At 38.5% G+C, this 17057-nt stretch overlaps 1 protein-coding gene across 1 annotated transcript; it reads right to left on the bottom strand.

Moving 5' to 3' along the window:
- Nucleotides 1–987: 987 nt before the first annotated feature.
- On the bottom strand, nucleotides 988–11862 carry LOC139146980 (uncharacterized). The gene is made up of 5 exons (XM_070717834.1): nucleotides 11784–11862; nucleotides 10564–10662; nucleotides 3356–3475; nucleotides 2813–2915; nucleotides 988–1232 (listed from the first exon to the last, which is right to left on the bottom strand). The coding sequence occupies exons 1-5, from the start codon at nucleotides 11799–11801 to the stop codon at nucleotides 988–990; spliced, it is 585 nt and encodes a 194-aa protein (XP_070573935.1). The 5' UTR covers nucleotides 11802–11862.
- Nucleotides 11863–17057: the final 5195 nt, after the last annotated feature.

Consider the following 17057-nt stretch of genomic DNA (forward strand, 5'->3'; position numbering starts at 1 on the left):
GCAAATTTGTTTACCTATATCGCAGGCAGGTCCATTCCATCCCTTGGGGCATTTACACGCACCATTGAACCCATGACAAGTAGCACCGTTCTGACATATGCAGTCTTTATCACACAGCATACCATATCTACCTTCTGGGCAGCCTGTAGAAAATGTCCGAAAATGGCAGAAATGAAACGTGAAAGATTTCGTTTCCAAAAACACATTGCTTATGAGGCAGCCTTCCACTTGCGCGACTGGAGGCTGCACAATAGCGGAATCAACTGAATAATAAGTGGAATCTTACACTTTTGGTCATGAAATTTAGCTCACCTTGAATTACTAATTCCAACGTCAATGTGCTGATGATTGGTTCTTCGACAGAAGGAACAACAGATAACGGCATCACGATCGGTCCGCCTGTAGTAAACTGCTCAATTGATATTTCGACAATGCAGTTTGATCGTATTGAAGAATCATGGGAAAATTTCCTAGGAAATGTGTTCTGGAGGAAAGAGAATATGCGTAAGTGACACACTTCCATTTATTTGAATCCATCCCTTATGCTGGATTAAATAAAGTTCATCTCTAACTGCCTCATTCAGTATACAAGGTACACCTTTCTCTCACTTCACGTTTTGATGTTTGTCTCCCAAACAAACAGTTTGGCCAAAGCCTTCTTAAACTCATTTATTGTGCTTACAAGGATAATACACTCTCATTCACACTCTCCCTTCCTCCTCCTCTCTCTCTCTCTCTCTCTCTCTCTCTCTCTCTCTCTCTCTTCTCTCTCTCTCTCTCTCTCTCTCTCTCTCTCTCTCTCTCTCTCTCTCTCTCAAATATATTATTGCGATTATATAACATGTAGAAAAGGTAGTAACCAAACTTATCAAAACTATTCGACCAATTTTAGTGACATCGTTTGATTATGCCAGATATCCATTATCTGCCTTTTAATTTTACATTTACAGTCCATGCATTGCCTTTTTGTTCCTGTTCTTGTGTTTGTCAGTTAGCACATTGCGAATTCCCCCTAGCGACTGCGTGCTTCCAAAATATAGCTCTGACCCACACACTGATCGAGAAGATGTCTGTTTTGCTGTCGCACAATTTACTATCAATGTTACGTACCCTGCCGTAATAGAATTTGACTGTCGGTTTAATTGGTGGTCCCTCCTGTTGACTAAATGTTACTATGAAATCGCATAGGAATCTGAATGGGTCGAATGCATCAAAGAAGATGTCAATGCCACCTGTATAATTAAATAATGTGTTTAAATGATTATTTGCAGCGTAACACCCACAGTGCAACATTAGCTTCGACCACCATTTGAGATTGCAGATGCGACACGATTGAATGATAAACCTTTTGTTGACTTATTTGCATCAAGGTAGTGGCTATAAAAGGCTTACATAGAAATTTGCTTTCTCACTCTGCTGTCTCCGTCAACATCCCCACTATTTCCGTCTGTTACTTTACCACTGTCACAACGATACAACCCCAAAGAACTTAGAAATCTGGTTGTTGTCGGTGCTGTTGTTGTTGTTTCTCTTGTAGTAGTTGTTGTCATTGTTTTCATTAATGTTTTTAGCCGATTTAACTGAAAACGTTAGGTTATGGTAGTATTGTTTCAATCTATTGATGCCATTGAAACACAAAATAAAAAACAATTATTACAGAGATTGAGCATTTGCAATTTTGAAGTAGCGAAACGTCATGAGTACAGGGCCAACTGCAACACTTTTTTCTGTAAAAAAGGAGGATAATAATCGGCCCCGCACTTAGTATCCCAGGTCAGTACCTCCCCTGTATACACATACTTGTTGAAAATGTTCTGGTATTCTTATTACCACTTTCAGGGTTTTGGCATTGTGATGTTCCATGGACGGTGCCCTGCTGTTCTATTTATTTTCATTTGTATGTTCTTGTCATCTTAATACGTTAACTTTGCATTATGCATACCTAGAATTGTATCATTGGCCTTCCCATTTTCGCCTTTACATGAGAATGATATCTGTACATAATTTGTTGCATAAAGTTGCATGTCTGTACAAGATCATGGATACGTTATATGTGTACTGGTGTCACAATGAAATATGACAGATATCAGCCCTTAGCTAATATTTCATTTTTTGTCTGTTTGATACCATAATACAATGACGGACGCTAGGAACCATTTAGGAAATAGGACAATATTACAGTCGTGTAGAGGATCTCCTTACTCCCGTCCTTTGGTGTGCACGCTGGATGGCATATTCTACATGAACGGCAATTAGGAGATCGTGACAAGTAGATACGTAACTATATTAACAGTTTGGGACAAATGGTAAGTGTCATTACCAAAGTCACTGAATGTTGGTTTAAAATGAACATGCTTAATATAAACTATCATTTCCGAGAAGAGACAAATAGCATAAATATTGATTACTTGGGTTAAATTTTACCTTATTACACTCACTGAATTCAGTTACCGTTCGATTGACGATGACAGCTGCGGGTAATAGTACGCCCTAAGTCCTCTCAAAACATTTTTTGTTTCAATGGCATACAAAGGGTATTATCTTTTCAATGTACTAGTGCTTAACTATAAAAACAGTAAGAATCAGAGATTCAAGTATTCCTTGACACCTAAAGTGTTTGGGTATCTGGTTTCAAGAATCCTTGCCAGAAATATCTTCTAAAGCATCAGAATAGTCTAGCGTGCCCTTATTGGTGTATTTTGGCTTCTAGTATCATAATGATCCATGCAACTAACATGACCAAGCCAGTGCTGTTTTTAATAAATATAGTATGTGTAAGTTATAAAGTTTGAGTTCAACTGAAATGACTTACATCGGCCATCAGTGTCTGCTTCCAAAATTAAACTTGGAAAATTTACAAATGGCGCAAGAATGCTGTTTTTGCCGAGAAGTACATCGACCAAGTAATAGACATTCTGCAAACGGAAACGTGGAAACCAAAATAGTATCATTGGGTCATCCTATCTCATTTCTCTTACTAATTTGAACGCTTACAGACAGTTACCTTAGTTAACAAGATATTTCCAAACGAAGGTTCAGAATCCTACAACTTTTAAGTCTTCTATCAGTTATTTGGCGTACATCATGTTTGCAAATTGGCAATTGTACTTATTACTACAATTACGAGCAACAGAGATCGAAGATCCTGTATGCAAAGCTTGGTTGGCAATTGTTTCAGTGTATTCTTTTTGAATACACTGAAACAATTGCCAGCAAAGCAAAAACATGGGACACTGTGATGGACGAATGATCGTGTAAATTCGTATTTTCGTCATTTGAATACACGTTTTATCGCAATAATTTATTGTTATCTTTGCCGTTGTTCAGAGAAATGCAAATTAAGATTATCACTCACTTGAGCTATGGGAAGTCCCCCGTAAACTTGAGTTTCACACGTTGAGTTGTAAAATGGTGGCCAGTCGGGCTCGTCTAGAAGAATCACCGTCAACGTTGCTTTATTCTTCTTGGAATTTTCCTTTTGGTAAAAAAAATTGACAAAAGTTAAGAATTCTTAGTTGTAACCATGGTATGTTTAAACAAGTATGTCGAGGGACTTTCATATGATGTTACGTTATTTGAAGTCCGTTTTAATAATTTATGTCGTCATGAAAATCTGAAAAGACTTAAGTGCATATGAGACAGTTATGATGAAACAAAAGTAAAGTAAACACATGTTTCGTGTGATACGTTGAAATCAGCGACCTTTCTAAAAATGGTTCACGGTGTTTTTAAATCAACCTGGGCCTCATTGGAAGCCGTCTGTTTTCATGATTCTCAGCTTGGACCATATTGCTTATGTCCTGCAAGACTAAAATACCAAATAGGTTAAAAAGCAATACCCCATCGGGAAAATAGTAGATTAGCTGTCATCGATCTATATTTAGTACATACTGACCGGTGATTTTGTTTGCACTACATATTCTCGACCGCGGGTCATCCGGGTACTTGCGGTTTGTTACGTCATTTTTGCGTCACAGCGCCGTGAAGAGGTTCGGATTTTTCAACCACCAAAACAATATTCAAAGTTTCAATATATTTAAATGACAAAACTTTTTGTTCTGCTTTTTACGACACAATTTCTGTATCATTCCCTCTTCTGTATCGTCTGATCTGTCATTCACCTCGCTGGTACGCATTTCACCTACTAATGTCACTCCGCTGTCGAGAATACTGAGATTCAGAATTGTCATTAATGAGGTATATAAATGGTGTTTGTTCATTGAACACTCACTTGAGTTTGACCAAGATGTTGAAAGGGACTTTTGTACGGATATAACTGCAAGTTTACTTGCTGTGATAAGTGTCCTGTCTAGTGTTATGAATCACAAACCTATATGTCATCCTTCATATATCTTATCATTTTCCCCTAGTACAAACTATCGGTTTGATAATTTGCCTCTGTATTGATATGAAAGCTTTGTTTTAGAGGTTTTTTGGTTGTTTTCGTCCGTGAGTCACTAATTATTGCAGTGCAACATCGTTTTCTGTCACATTTACTTACTATACATTATTGTGCGCTGATTCCTGCCGTGCGCACGTACTTGTTCTTTCTCTGGTTCTAGTGCCCGCATCTGCCTTTATCATATACCTACATTCACGTGCCTGTGTAATGCTGTGGGAGAAAGCGCCCTAAGTTCCATGCATTTTTTTACGTATCACGCCCCGGCCAGGTGCTCAAATATGGGCAACAGCGTGCATTTCTGAACTACCTCGGTTCTGGTTACTACGCGCGTTGCTATCCGCAAACGTTCTATTTGTACACAAAGCCAGCGCGAGATCAGGAAAAAGTCTACTAGCTCACATCGCAGTGGCGCGTGGCGACAGTGGAGCCGCGACGGTGACATCGGTTTATAATTCCAAATTCTAGTGATTCAAGAAATCCTTTGTATACTAAGTGCGTGCCTGTGATCCAGGCTGATATCGAGGTGTAGGAAGGACAAAAGCGTGATGTCAATTGATTGTAATTTACACTGAAGCTTCTGGTCACGTAATAGTACGCAGTTGTTCTGCTCGTTCTAGAATTCTACAGGTAAACAAATGACGTCATTATGTATGTCAATCCGCGACGGGAAGCGGCAATCATTTTCTTAAAAAATGAATCAAAAGGCGATGAATGTTTGGTATCGCACGCATTTTTATCTCCGAAACGATGCTGAATGTCATGTAAACTGCATATTTGTCATTCCATAAGGTATCTGGTAAAACTTTTAGGGCCCTAGGTCGTACGGCGTACGGGCCCCCGCACGCTCGGGCCCTTCCGCCGTACTACCTTGGTCCGTAAAGATTATTATTACATGCCTCGTAAATCGAACGTTGCGCGCTCCATAGGATTCAATGGTAACTCGTTGAAGACGTCAGGGATCGCATAGTTATCATTTGACTGAAATTGAACCGGAACTGTTTTCAATGTGACAAGTTCCGGATTTAAACGTCATAAAATTACATAGTTTTTACAAAATTATGCCGGAAAACACCGATAAACCGAATAACAATGATTTGAAATGCAAAGCTACAGAGCTGGCCCCCATGCAGGATGCAGCTATCCTTAAGTCACTTACACATGCTTGGTATGCGTTATCTTTTCAATCTTCCTTCTATTGCACACGACACTAAGCGTTACCAAGCCTTTGTTTTAGGCTCCTTGTCTCAATATTCATTCATAGTAGGTCATGCCTTCGGCCCTTTTGTACGCTATTCAAGTCAGTTGACTTGTTTGCTTTTTTAATGCTTTGTTATCTTATCGTTGCCTTGTATTTTGTTCATTTATTTTGCTCATTATTCTGTTTCATATTAAATATTCTCTTGGCTGAACATCATGCGTAGCGGCGTGCACTTACGAAATCGTTGCGCCGTTCGATGATGAAAATCGTTCTATTTTTAACAGATTTTCGTCTAAAATGGAAAGAAAGAATATGATTGTCATTTGTCATAAGTGACAACTATTAAATTACATACTCAGATCAGATTACAGTTGGACGTGAACACAGAACGCTTGAAGCAAAACATACTATTGTCATTGTCGGTGGCGGGCGGTCCGCAACTCGATTTTGAATTCCCGCGTGGGTCTGCAGTTCATATTGCAAGAATCTACATGTCTGACCTTCTAGCGAGAGTTGGCTTGTTTCAAAATGGCAGCGCACAGCGATAAAGGAACCCGACTTTTAAGAGGAATCGAAAATACACATTTTGAACTTAATTTCTGACGGTTTTAAAAGAGAAGGTGTCTCTTGTTAGGAAAAACTACTGTCGAGTAGGAGTTGTGATAGTTAACATATTTTTCACGTAATCCGCGACAAAGTAATCACAATGGCCGCCTCCATGTAAAGAACGGAAGTGCGCTCTTTTTAAACTCGTAGGTATATAGACTTCCACTTCAAAATACATTGTACACATGTTATCTAACATAATATGTTCGACAGCGGCCGCTGCGCTCGCTTATTTACTATGATCTGTTAACATGTAGTTAACGATAGTTCCAATTCTTTTTGAGGTGTAGTTGTCATACATATATCATTTAGACTGTGCTACAAAAGAGCACTAGTACAACTTCTATATTTGTATCAGAAAAGAGAACTTTATTTTTGTCTCTTTTATTTGTCAAATTCCGTACCAAGAGAAAGATAAGTACAATTTCATACAAAGGAGAATAGATCACATAGATTACAGGAAAAGTGTAGGTCTGATTCAGAAATTACTTAAGTTTATCAACTTTTCTAAGATTTCTGACATGCCATCTCTTCTACAGATTTCTTGTTCAAAATTATATCTTAACACAAGCTTCAACAGGTGAGGACTCGTTTCTTCTTTCGACTGTGGCTTTCTTATATATACACTTGTCGTGAACTACTACTTCCTGCTTTGGCCAAAGCTCCTAGTTATATCCTTTTTTCCAGAGACACAGATATCTTTATATATATATATATATATATATATAATATATATATATATATATATATATATATATATATATATATATAATATATATATATATATATATATATATATTTACGCCTCTGGATGTGTGTCAGTTGTTACACTTAACCATGCCGCAAACTTTTGGACACAAGCATGAAGGTGTCAGCACGTTGTGTGTAAAGACATTGTATTATATTAAAGGGATAGTAGCTGTAACTTTTGACCACTTTTTTCCGCCCGACCACATAATAAAAACCAAGCTAGATTATATCTATCCCTTCCTAATTGTCGATTGACAAGGAAATAAGTCGAAACTAACACCCGATTGTGAATAACGAACGGTAATAAAACTGTTGCTGGCCTGCCACTAAGCGAAGTTCGCGGCGCTTGTGTTTACAAAATGTTAGGCGATCACGTGGTATGGAGCACAAGGAGTGATGATATCACTAGCCACGCGAGAGCGGGATTTTAAACGTGATCACTGTAACAATGGAGACTGAGAGCGTCGTAATTAATGCATATTTATATCCAACTTACGCACATGTGTATCTGTTTTGATTGTGATGTACGTCCACTGTTCATTTGAATCTGGAGTGCTATTTGTTCAAACTCTTTTTTTTTCTGTTGCTTGAGTATGAGAATGCTTTTTACGTTTCAAGTGGTGATGCATTAGGTCAGAGTAAAAAGAGGTAATTTAGGCCCGGTGCATTAGCCGGACCCGGCATCGGCAGTCAGTGCATCGCCCGAGCCAGCGCCAGGGCCCGAAACGACTGTCACCGCGTCAAAAAGCCCGAAACGTCGAGCATTTTTCCACCAACTATTCATTACCAAAGTTTAAAACTAGTGCATTCATAATTCAGTCAGTTTGCTTTGTCATTTATCGGTGAACAAGTCAACTAGTTCAATGTAAAGGTGACGATGCGATGCTATACTTCAAGTTAACGGGATTGGGAACGGCTTACACTCGGGCCCGCGGACACCAGTTGTGTAGGTACGTTTGACGTTGACCTACATGATCCGCAGGAATTACTGCTGAAATCACTAATGCATTCAAAACGTAAAAACAAAGACCCTGCCGCCAGCACGTCTGATTCTCTGGATTTACTTACTGGTTTACTAGACTTGGTTCAAGTGCGTGATTTGTGAACGTGTGAGTTGGGTGAACGCTTGGAATGCGATGATTTGTGTTCTGTTTTCATGTGAAACGTGTGAGTAGGATTATGTGAACGCGCTGAGTGGGGTGAACACGATACAGGGGACTTTCACCCCATACAAACTACATGTACCTCACTACTGCTATAGCTGCACAGACTACATAAAAAAACGTTCGATCGCTACGAAAATCTGACCTGGGCTGCCAAATTTTACACAAGGAACTTTTACAAATCATTTTATTTTTTGAAAATACACCGACTTGAACAAGTCTCTGGTTTACCTTCGTCCTGTGACACCCTAATGGCTCAAATGGAGATTTAGGAATGGGAAGGCAATCTTGCCCGAGTTACAGGATTTGATTGTCGTGCATGGAAATCTTACTGCGTGGTGGGGATAAAGTTACTGGCAATTTTCTCGTCACTCAGAGAGGTGGCAAAAAGTTCTGTTTCAGCTAGCTGTGGGTCCATACCTGTGGTGTTTTCGGACAGGATTTCTGACTTTTACGTGCTGGTTTTGACTTTTACTTTTTTAACCCCGCCACCACAGCGGGGTTAATAACATAAAAGTCAAAATCAGCGTGTAAAAGTCAGAAATCCTGTCCGAAAACACCCTAGCTATGGACCCACAGCTACGTTTCAGCGATCATGGATTACGAAATGTATGGCAACGCTTTGTATCGTGTGAAGCATTAGATATCTCTCAAAGAAAAAAGACGAATTATATGGCGATGACGAATATGGCAATAGTGCAGAAGATGTCTCAACCAGTGCCGTCGCACGAGGTGTGAGAAGCCGATGGCTCAGTTGGGAATGGGCTTTTGAAAAACTAACGGTAGTAGCCTACGAAATAGTCACCGATGAGAATATTGCTTATTGTGATGAATATGTGATTTTTTTCTGAACAACAACCAAACAAAATCCGGTTCTTTGACTTCCAGTTCTTGCATAATTCACAGAGTCCTAGTCAATGTTTTCGAGTCATGCTTCTAGTTATTTCTCCTGCGGCGTGTTGATATTCTGTTCGGGTAAATCCTAGCTGTTCATCGTCGCACAATTTTACAATTTTCCAAAGATGAATGACAGAATGTCAGTCGACAGGACCACAATGTCTGAACGACTTCTGAGAAATTGGTTGATCTTGAAATTTTGAGGTCAAAATTGGAATTGCTTTGGCGGTGAACTTCGCTATTTCGCGCCATGATCTTTTGAGTTTGGCGGGTTGATGTTTTCACTTGACAAGTTGAGCGACAGCTGGGAATATCTTGCGGTAAGACGCGCTCGCGGCTGGGCCTTTGTTTTGACGTGACGTTTTGAACACATCAGTGATTTCAGCAGTATTTTTGAGCAAAATTTTGGTGGTACTTGTAGTTGAGTCATTACATTTGCTAACTCTGGTTACGTTTCCTAAATATCAAACCAATAAATTTTAACATGCCACGTTGTTTCTTCTACAGCGACCACAACAAGTACAGTGAGCAGTGACAGTTCGCGAGCTCGGACGCGGGGCCCGGGTCACACCATCAATGATCGTTCAGTGTAGCCTACAGCCGTCGACGTCCGCGATGTGTACGGGCTGTTTTATCTGCTTATTTTCCTGAAAGAGTGTTTGCATTTTGGCTAATCACTCTGAAAGGCGCTTTCGTACTTTAGACATTTCCATCGTCAGTATTGCCTATTTCAGTCTATTTTTAAATGCATGTTTATTGTTTGTTTGTTTTTATGGGGGGGGGGGCATTCTTATAAAAATTTACTTCCGTCGCGAGCATCACCACTGAATATGACAACATACAACACAAGTGTACATGCATGGTTACAGAAATAAGATTATTTCGCAAATGAAAAAAAGACAACATAACTGCAAACTATAAGTCATGCGAAGAATTTATCTACATAAGTGACCAAATTTTACCCAGTTACCCGCAACTCAATTTGGTCTCTCACGTTTACAAATTTTCAGTGATTTTCGTAATGTTCAAGGGTCATGACTGTGAAGGCTAACATAAACATTTTACATCGCATAGCCACACAGTGGTGGACATGTGAATATGCTTCCTTGTTTAGACATGATAAGGATCGGATATTGCCAAACTGTCAGTTATATTTCCAGCTGTCAATGTGAATGACAGATACATTGTTCGGTCGACCCACTGTACTGGTCGCTTGCGCTGCGCGCTGTAGTGTGAACGCCATGTTGAACCAGAGTTGAACTGTGCGGTACTTCTCTTGCACATGCGTACAAAGTCGATTACGTTGCATTCCGTGTGTCAACATCGTTGAATTTCTGTCCGTTAAGAAATTCACTTCGTCAATATTCTTTATCACGAGGAATTGATACACGTTACGTACTGGGGTCAATTAGTAGGTGATTCTTCATGATTCACTATGCTTATTCATGTGAATAGTTCGCGACATGCAACAAAAATAGTGAAAATATTCTCAAAAGTTACAGCTACTATCCCTTTAATATTGGCCAAAAGATAACCATGTTACTTACCATAAAGGACATGTGCAGCTTGTAATGAGCGTCGATATTACAGTCTAAAAATCCACGTGTCAGCAGAATACCCTTTGACCGTAGTTTGAATCTGTCGTCCTACGAAAAGGAATTAAATGACACTGACTCAAACTACAGGTTGATACATAAGAAGATACTGCAAATTGATGAATTAGTTCATCTCCACTATCCTGACAATATTTGCATCTGGAGCATGGTACAGGACGATTTATAAAAAGGTCAAAGAGCGTTTTATGATATTTGATTATGGCATTTCAAATTTTGTACATGATATTTATTAAGCTATCTTTACTTGCCGATCTTGTCTGTCTTGATAAAGTAATATGCATATAAATTATTTGCTTTTACATTAAATATATTCTTTAATTTATATTTTTTATTTGTTGGTTTAACTGATAAAATACATGACCTCTTTCAATCATATACTACTTGTTGTTTTAAAAGCAGACCGAAATTTTAATGTTAAAAAGGAATACCTAAGAGTTCGACTAATTCCGTGGGGCTCAGACGAAATATTATCGTAACGTTTTTGCCCTAACAATCTTACAGCTATTAGTTTTGGGATTTCCTTTCTCACATTAAATGCCTTGCACTATTGAATAATGTCAAGCCTAAATTCAACCAAATTCCTTTAGGGTGGTTGAAATCGACGACAAACCTTACTGTCAGTTCGTTTTCTCTCTATGTATTTCCACCTGCCGTAAACTGTATTACGATCAATACCCAATCTACTTGGGGGCAACATCAAAAGTACAATATAATAAATCTAACTTAATTGCTTAAGTTTGGCCTCAGACCCCCCCCCACCCCCCTTCTAACTTAACTGACCTAAAATTGAAAAACATTGCGGACTCATACCCTGTACTAATTCTTTCAAACGACGTACCAATGTATCATTGAATTATATGAAAAATTGAAAACCCATTATACAGTAAAACAAATACGGGTGACTGGATCGGTTTTAGTGTACGAAAAGCAGCCTTGAAATCGTACAATTTGCCAAAAAGACGTTAAATCGTTTTGACTGCACAGAAATTAATTTGGTTAAAAACCCCCACCCCCAAACTTAAGCAATTAAGTTTTTTTTCAAACATCGATCTTTTGACGTTGCCCCTTGGTAACTTAGAGATAATCGATTTTTCGCAATTCAGAACTTTCATTAAATCGACAAGGACGTTGCCTCATATGTACACATTTACCTTATTTCCTGACAGCATCTGGAAAGAAGTTGCGTTGCTTCCCAAAGCGTCCTTGAGATTAAATACTTTTTTTCCAGGTTTTGAGCTCTAAATGACAGAGGGAAATAGTTATGTAATCCATCACTCACTCATTTTTCTATCATATCAATATTAATTTGACCAAGGCAACGTACTATTTACTGACGCTATTTCAGCCAACACGTTAGTTGCGATGATAAAAGTACAATAATGACTACTTTACGGTTGAAAGATGTGATGGAAGTTTGATTTGTAAACTGTCTATTTATTCAAAAAACAAAAACTTTAAAAATCTTTCAAAGTCGTTTGCACCATATTTAAACACGACAAATTCAAGGGGTATCATTTAACATCAAATCCAATCGGTGACAAATTACGTTCACTTCTGAGGTATCGAATACTCTAAGAATCCTTTAAGAATCGAATTTTGACTTTCTTGACTCAGCAAAAGCTAAATGAGCGAAATCCAAATACATGAGCATGTGATTGAACGGAACAACTAAAAAAGTGAGTCATCTATACAGCTCACTTCCTTTCTTCGTAAAACCGAAAACTACAGAGGCTAAGGGTACTTTGGTTTATGGCTTTTGTATTATTTGTAGCTGCAATTCGGTTGGAAGCAATTTGTCACGGATTTAACCCGTAGGCTATGTGCTTGAAATCAACATGCATAGCATTGTCCGAACGTTTATAGGGAAGTGTTCAGCGTCGCTTCTTACTTATATAATTGACATCATAAAACTTCCATTTTGTTCTGTTGCCCAGCTGTTACTTTCCTCCATTTGTACAAAAATAAATTTGAATAAGTTAACTTCCGCTTTACAGAATTAGATCGCAATTTCGTTTCAACTGAACAAAACGTAATCTGTAAAAACAGCATGTCATTTAAAACAAAACTTTCACCGTTCGAACAATGAGAATGTATATTGAGAACGTTTTTAAGTTTCTGTGACGAAGTTTCAAAAGCATGCAACCTCCACACATCAAACCGCCGTATGTTTCAAGTCATCAGGTTTTCATGACGATCGACAAGAAACAACTACGCTCTTAGAATAGTTTATATCAATTGTATATTCTGTGTACAGACTAGCTTAGCCCCACTTCCCAAAGCAGCATCTGTTCTCACTTGAATAAACAGTTATCGGACGTGCTAACCTTCCGAGCACGGTTCACCAACATTTAAATCTTACGTCGCTTCCGCTTTCGTAAGTGGTTAAAAAGATACGAAAAGTGTAGGAGTTACGTACTTCGGGTATAGGGATCGTAAAGTTATAGCTATTCTCGACTTCAACTTGCTCTGAGGCTTCTGTTGCGAAAAAAATATAATGAGAGAGAGAGAGAGAGAGAGAGAGAGAGAGAGAGAGAGAGAGAGAGAGAGAGAGAGAGAGAGAGAATTATTGCAGGGCACAGAAATGCATTAATGTCTCATCGTTGTTGATCTATATTGACATAAACGAACCTTCCCCATCATCTGTTTTATATTATTTTAGGCAGCTTCTTGCGAGCTTTGAAGGTCTGTCAATCAGATAGGGCTCATTCGGTTGAAGGTTTTGCGACGTTAAGAGATATGACAACCACGGATTTACCGGACCATGAGAACACTAATACACCACAAAGGTTGATGAGGCACGCCGAACCTTGGCGCCGCTACGAGCTAACTGAGTGAACGACTGTGGTGATTATCACACAGCTACCTACAATGACATTACATTCCGCAGCTGATCGCACACTTACCTAAGGAAAATAACCTGATAAGACAGTAAAAACACAAGACGCGCGTCTCCAGGTACCGTACTTCTTGTCGTACAGTCATGATTGATCCTTCATAAAAGCATGTGCTTCAATGGACTTCTTCCGATTTATAAATACAGAAGCAAGAGAGCATACTATTGAAAGTGTTGAAAATGACATAATGAAAATAACCTGCGTGTATATCATGTGACGAGATGTAAACCGAAACAGGGAATTCCCGTAAAGTCAAACAATAAAATGCGTTTGTTTCCGATAACACGACCAACACTAAATATTTTGGAGTGAAGTCTCTAAATCTTATGGTGGTTTATGGGTCCTGGCCGTCAATGATAACAATAAAAATTCATCCGACCGTTTAACCCTAATTTTCGAAGGCACCGTTGGGCAATGGTTATCGTACCAGACTCACTATCAGAGGGTGCTGAGTTTTAGACCCTGTAAGTGCAGAGTAACGAACTCACTGTCGGAGGATGGTAGGTTCGAGACTCTAACAGTGTATTTTGCCCTGAAGCAAGGTACTTTACTCCTCATTGCTCCATTGGGTAGTTGGTTATGGCTAGCTTTTCCTGTATTGGGCGTTCGCCTGTTGGACGATGGATTAGCAAGAAAAAGAAAGGAAACACACATATTCTTTTTATTGACATTATATTTCACTTTATTCATTTTGAAGTAATAAGGGTAAATAAGATGGCTGTATTTAACGTATACCATAAATAAATGCTACAGTAAAATACTGAACACGGAAAAAACGTTTTATCAATAACAATTATAAGAATTTTAACACACACACTTAAAATGTCTGATTGCCAATTTCCAACAGAGCCTTGTAAGAGAATGGAGTAGTTTCTTCAGAACATTGCCACATGCGAAAGTCAAAGAACCCCAACATTTTCGACGCAATATCCAACAGCGGCAAAATCATTAGCTGGGGAGGCCAATGGCGATGACACGGTGACAATGACTACATATGAGGGTGCAACTCCTACCCGTGCACATATAGTTTCGTTTTGTGTAAAAAATACTTGGAAGCAGCGTATAAAATTCACGCTAACCAAATGGCTAGAGCCCAGCTGTTTTCAATCCTGACCAGTACCTCTTGAAAGATATCCTGCTGTTCCTAAAGACGCAGGCCAGTAACATTCCCTGTAAAAGAGTTTACCTGAATGTTTTGCTAAGCTTAATACCTAAAAACGTTATTCAAAGATACGAAATTAATTCTTTCAAGAGATTTGCAAAACGTGAAATTCGCAAAGAAAAAAACTGAACAGGCTGATCGGTACTGTGTCAAGACAAAATTCTTACCTCACGTTATTCAATATGCTCCCCGTTTCAATATGCTTCCTGTAAGTTAGGTTCGAGATCTCGATATCTATCACTGTATACACTTCATGGTTGATGGTTGGGAATTAGGCTGAGTTCACAAATAACGGCTGGGAGGGGTGGCGGAATCGCGATTGAAATTTCTTTTTTTCAGATTTCCACCTCAATACCCTCAAACCTTTTGAAGTTCCCCCATATATAAGAAACAATTTTCAAGCCCCCCCCCCCCAAAAAAAACAAACTATCATATAGCCGCACATTTATTAGGGATGCACGCAAAGAAATATAATAAATATAGTGAAATAGAAATAACATAAACGTAAAACAGAAATTTCAATAACCGAAGGCAAGTTCTTAAATTGATTCTTTTTTATAAACACATCAGCGGACTTTTTGTAATTTATCAGTCTAGGTGACTTGACTTTATCGAACTCCGGCCAGGCCAATGGTACCTGTTGACGAACACACAAAATGACGATCATGACAAAGTATGCAATCATTGTGAATTCCTGGCTATATTAGATGTTACTTCAAGATTTTACAAAATTGGCAATACTGGAATTTTAAAATATTCCGTCAAATAAACGTTTTAATCTCTGAAAGTTTTGGTGTAATAATAGTAAATTTGATTTGGTAAATCCATGTAGTCAAACATTTTTTCCATTAAAATTAGAGTCTTTCTGTACAAAGTCTACCTTGTGTTTTTTCATGATGAGAATATGAAAATTTAGAAAATAAAGCATGGTTACCCCAATCTTTTTTAGCTCCGCTGTATGCAGCATACAAATAGACATCAAATCAGGTCCAATAATCGTTATCATTCAAGGTAACTAAGAAATTTACCAGGTCCAAGGAACATATTGAAAATGACAAAGGCAATGGGGTCATCTTGAACCACAAAATAGTGGTGGTACCAGGTGTCCGGAATGGGTAAGCGTACCCTGCCAGCTGGCCGCACCCGTCAAGATTGACCCAAAGCGACAAATCCATTGTTATTTGGTGAATTCACAAAATTACTTTTGTGAGTCAAAATTTGGTATGCTGTCACTCATCATTTGAGTAACAGACAGGTCATATTTTGATACAACATCTCCGTATCTACCGTAGAACTTCTTAAATGATTTCACTAATCTACTTTCTGAGAATCCTTGCCTCACTAACTTTTGAGCTAATAGGCTGTGTCTAACTCGAAAGTCTTCATATGAATTGCATGCTCTACTGTATCTAAGGAGTTGTGAAATATACACACCATAAGCTGGAGATGATGGTATATTGCTCGACAAAAAGGGAAAGTTTATGATTTCAAAATTGAAATCGTCTCTTTTGTCATACAGCTTAGTATATAGTGTATTTTGTCTAATTTCAAACAATACGTCTAGGTATGAAGCCGAGTCCACACTTTCAGTTGTTTCTTTTATTTCTAAATCATCTGGGTAGATATGGTGTAGATAATTGGGTATACCAGGATTGTTTAAACTGATGAGATCATCGATATATCGGTGGGTGTTGTTAAATCGCTTGTCAATGCTTTTACACCCAGATTTCTGAAGTGATTGTATGAACTCTGTTTCATACGAATACAAAAATAGTCTGCAAGAAGTTGGGTGCAGTTTGTGCCCATGGAATGCTATGGTTTGAACAAGTTATCAACAGTTGCAGCTTCTGCCCCGATACTAGGCCTACTTGTTTGTTATTGTACGAAAATTCCTACAGTTTTAGATTTGTTCGACATAAAAGTAATGAAATGTGACAAAATGGTTTAAAATCTTGTTTAATTATTACTGACATTAGAACAACTGGATGACATTAAAATGTTATTAAATGTACATTGAATTACCCATCAAACCTTCCAATCGTGAAGAAAGGGAACAAAAAAATTTCTGGTCCTTCCTATAGGCAAAGCAAAACTTTCAAGTCCCTCTCTACTATCGAATCCCCCTAAATTCCTCTAGCCCCCTAAATGTTTTTGTGAACGTAGGTGAACGTAGCCTTACAGGACAGATTATACTCTGTTGACAGCATCTCAGCCCAAAGTGTCAAGACAAACATGACAAAACTATTTTCGAAACACCTGACATCACTTCTTGGTCTTTTGGCCAGAGGTCCATATATCTTTCTTTCATGAATTTAACTTTGTTTGTGTACCGTCTATTTACTGTCTGTTCTGTGCTGTTTTGTGTCTAT

This window comes from Ptychodera flava, chromosome 13 (genome assembly GCF_041260155.1).
Source record: "Ptychodera flava strain L36383 chromosome 13, AS_Pfla_20210202, whole genome shotgun sequence".
NCBI lineage: Eukaryota > Metazoa > Hemichordata > Enteropneusta > Ptychoderidae > Ptychodera > Ptychodera flava.

What these genes read in the sequence shown, in the direction of transcription:
- LOC139146980 (XM_070717834.1), bottom strand. An exon ending in AGCTGCACATGTCCTTTATG is followed by an intron (nt 3,476 to 10,563) that starts GTAAGTAACATG and finishes TTTTACCAAAAG; the next exon opens with GAAAATTCCAAGAAGAATAA. An exon ending in GGGGACTTCCCATAGCTCAA is followed by an intron (nt 2,916 to 3,355) that starts GTGAGTGATAAT and finishes TTCCGTTTGCAG; the next exon opens with AATGTCTATTACTTGGTCGA.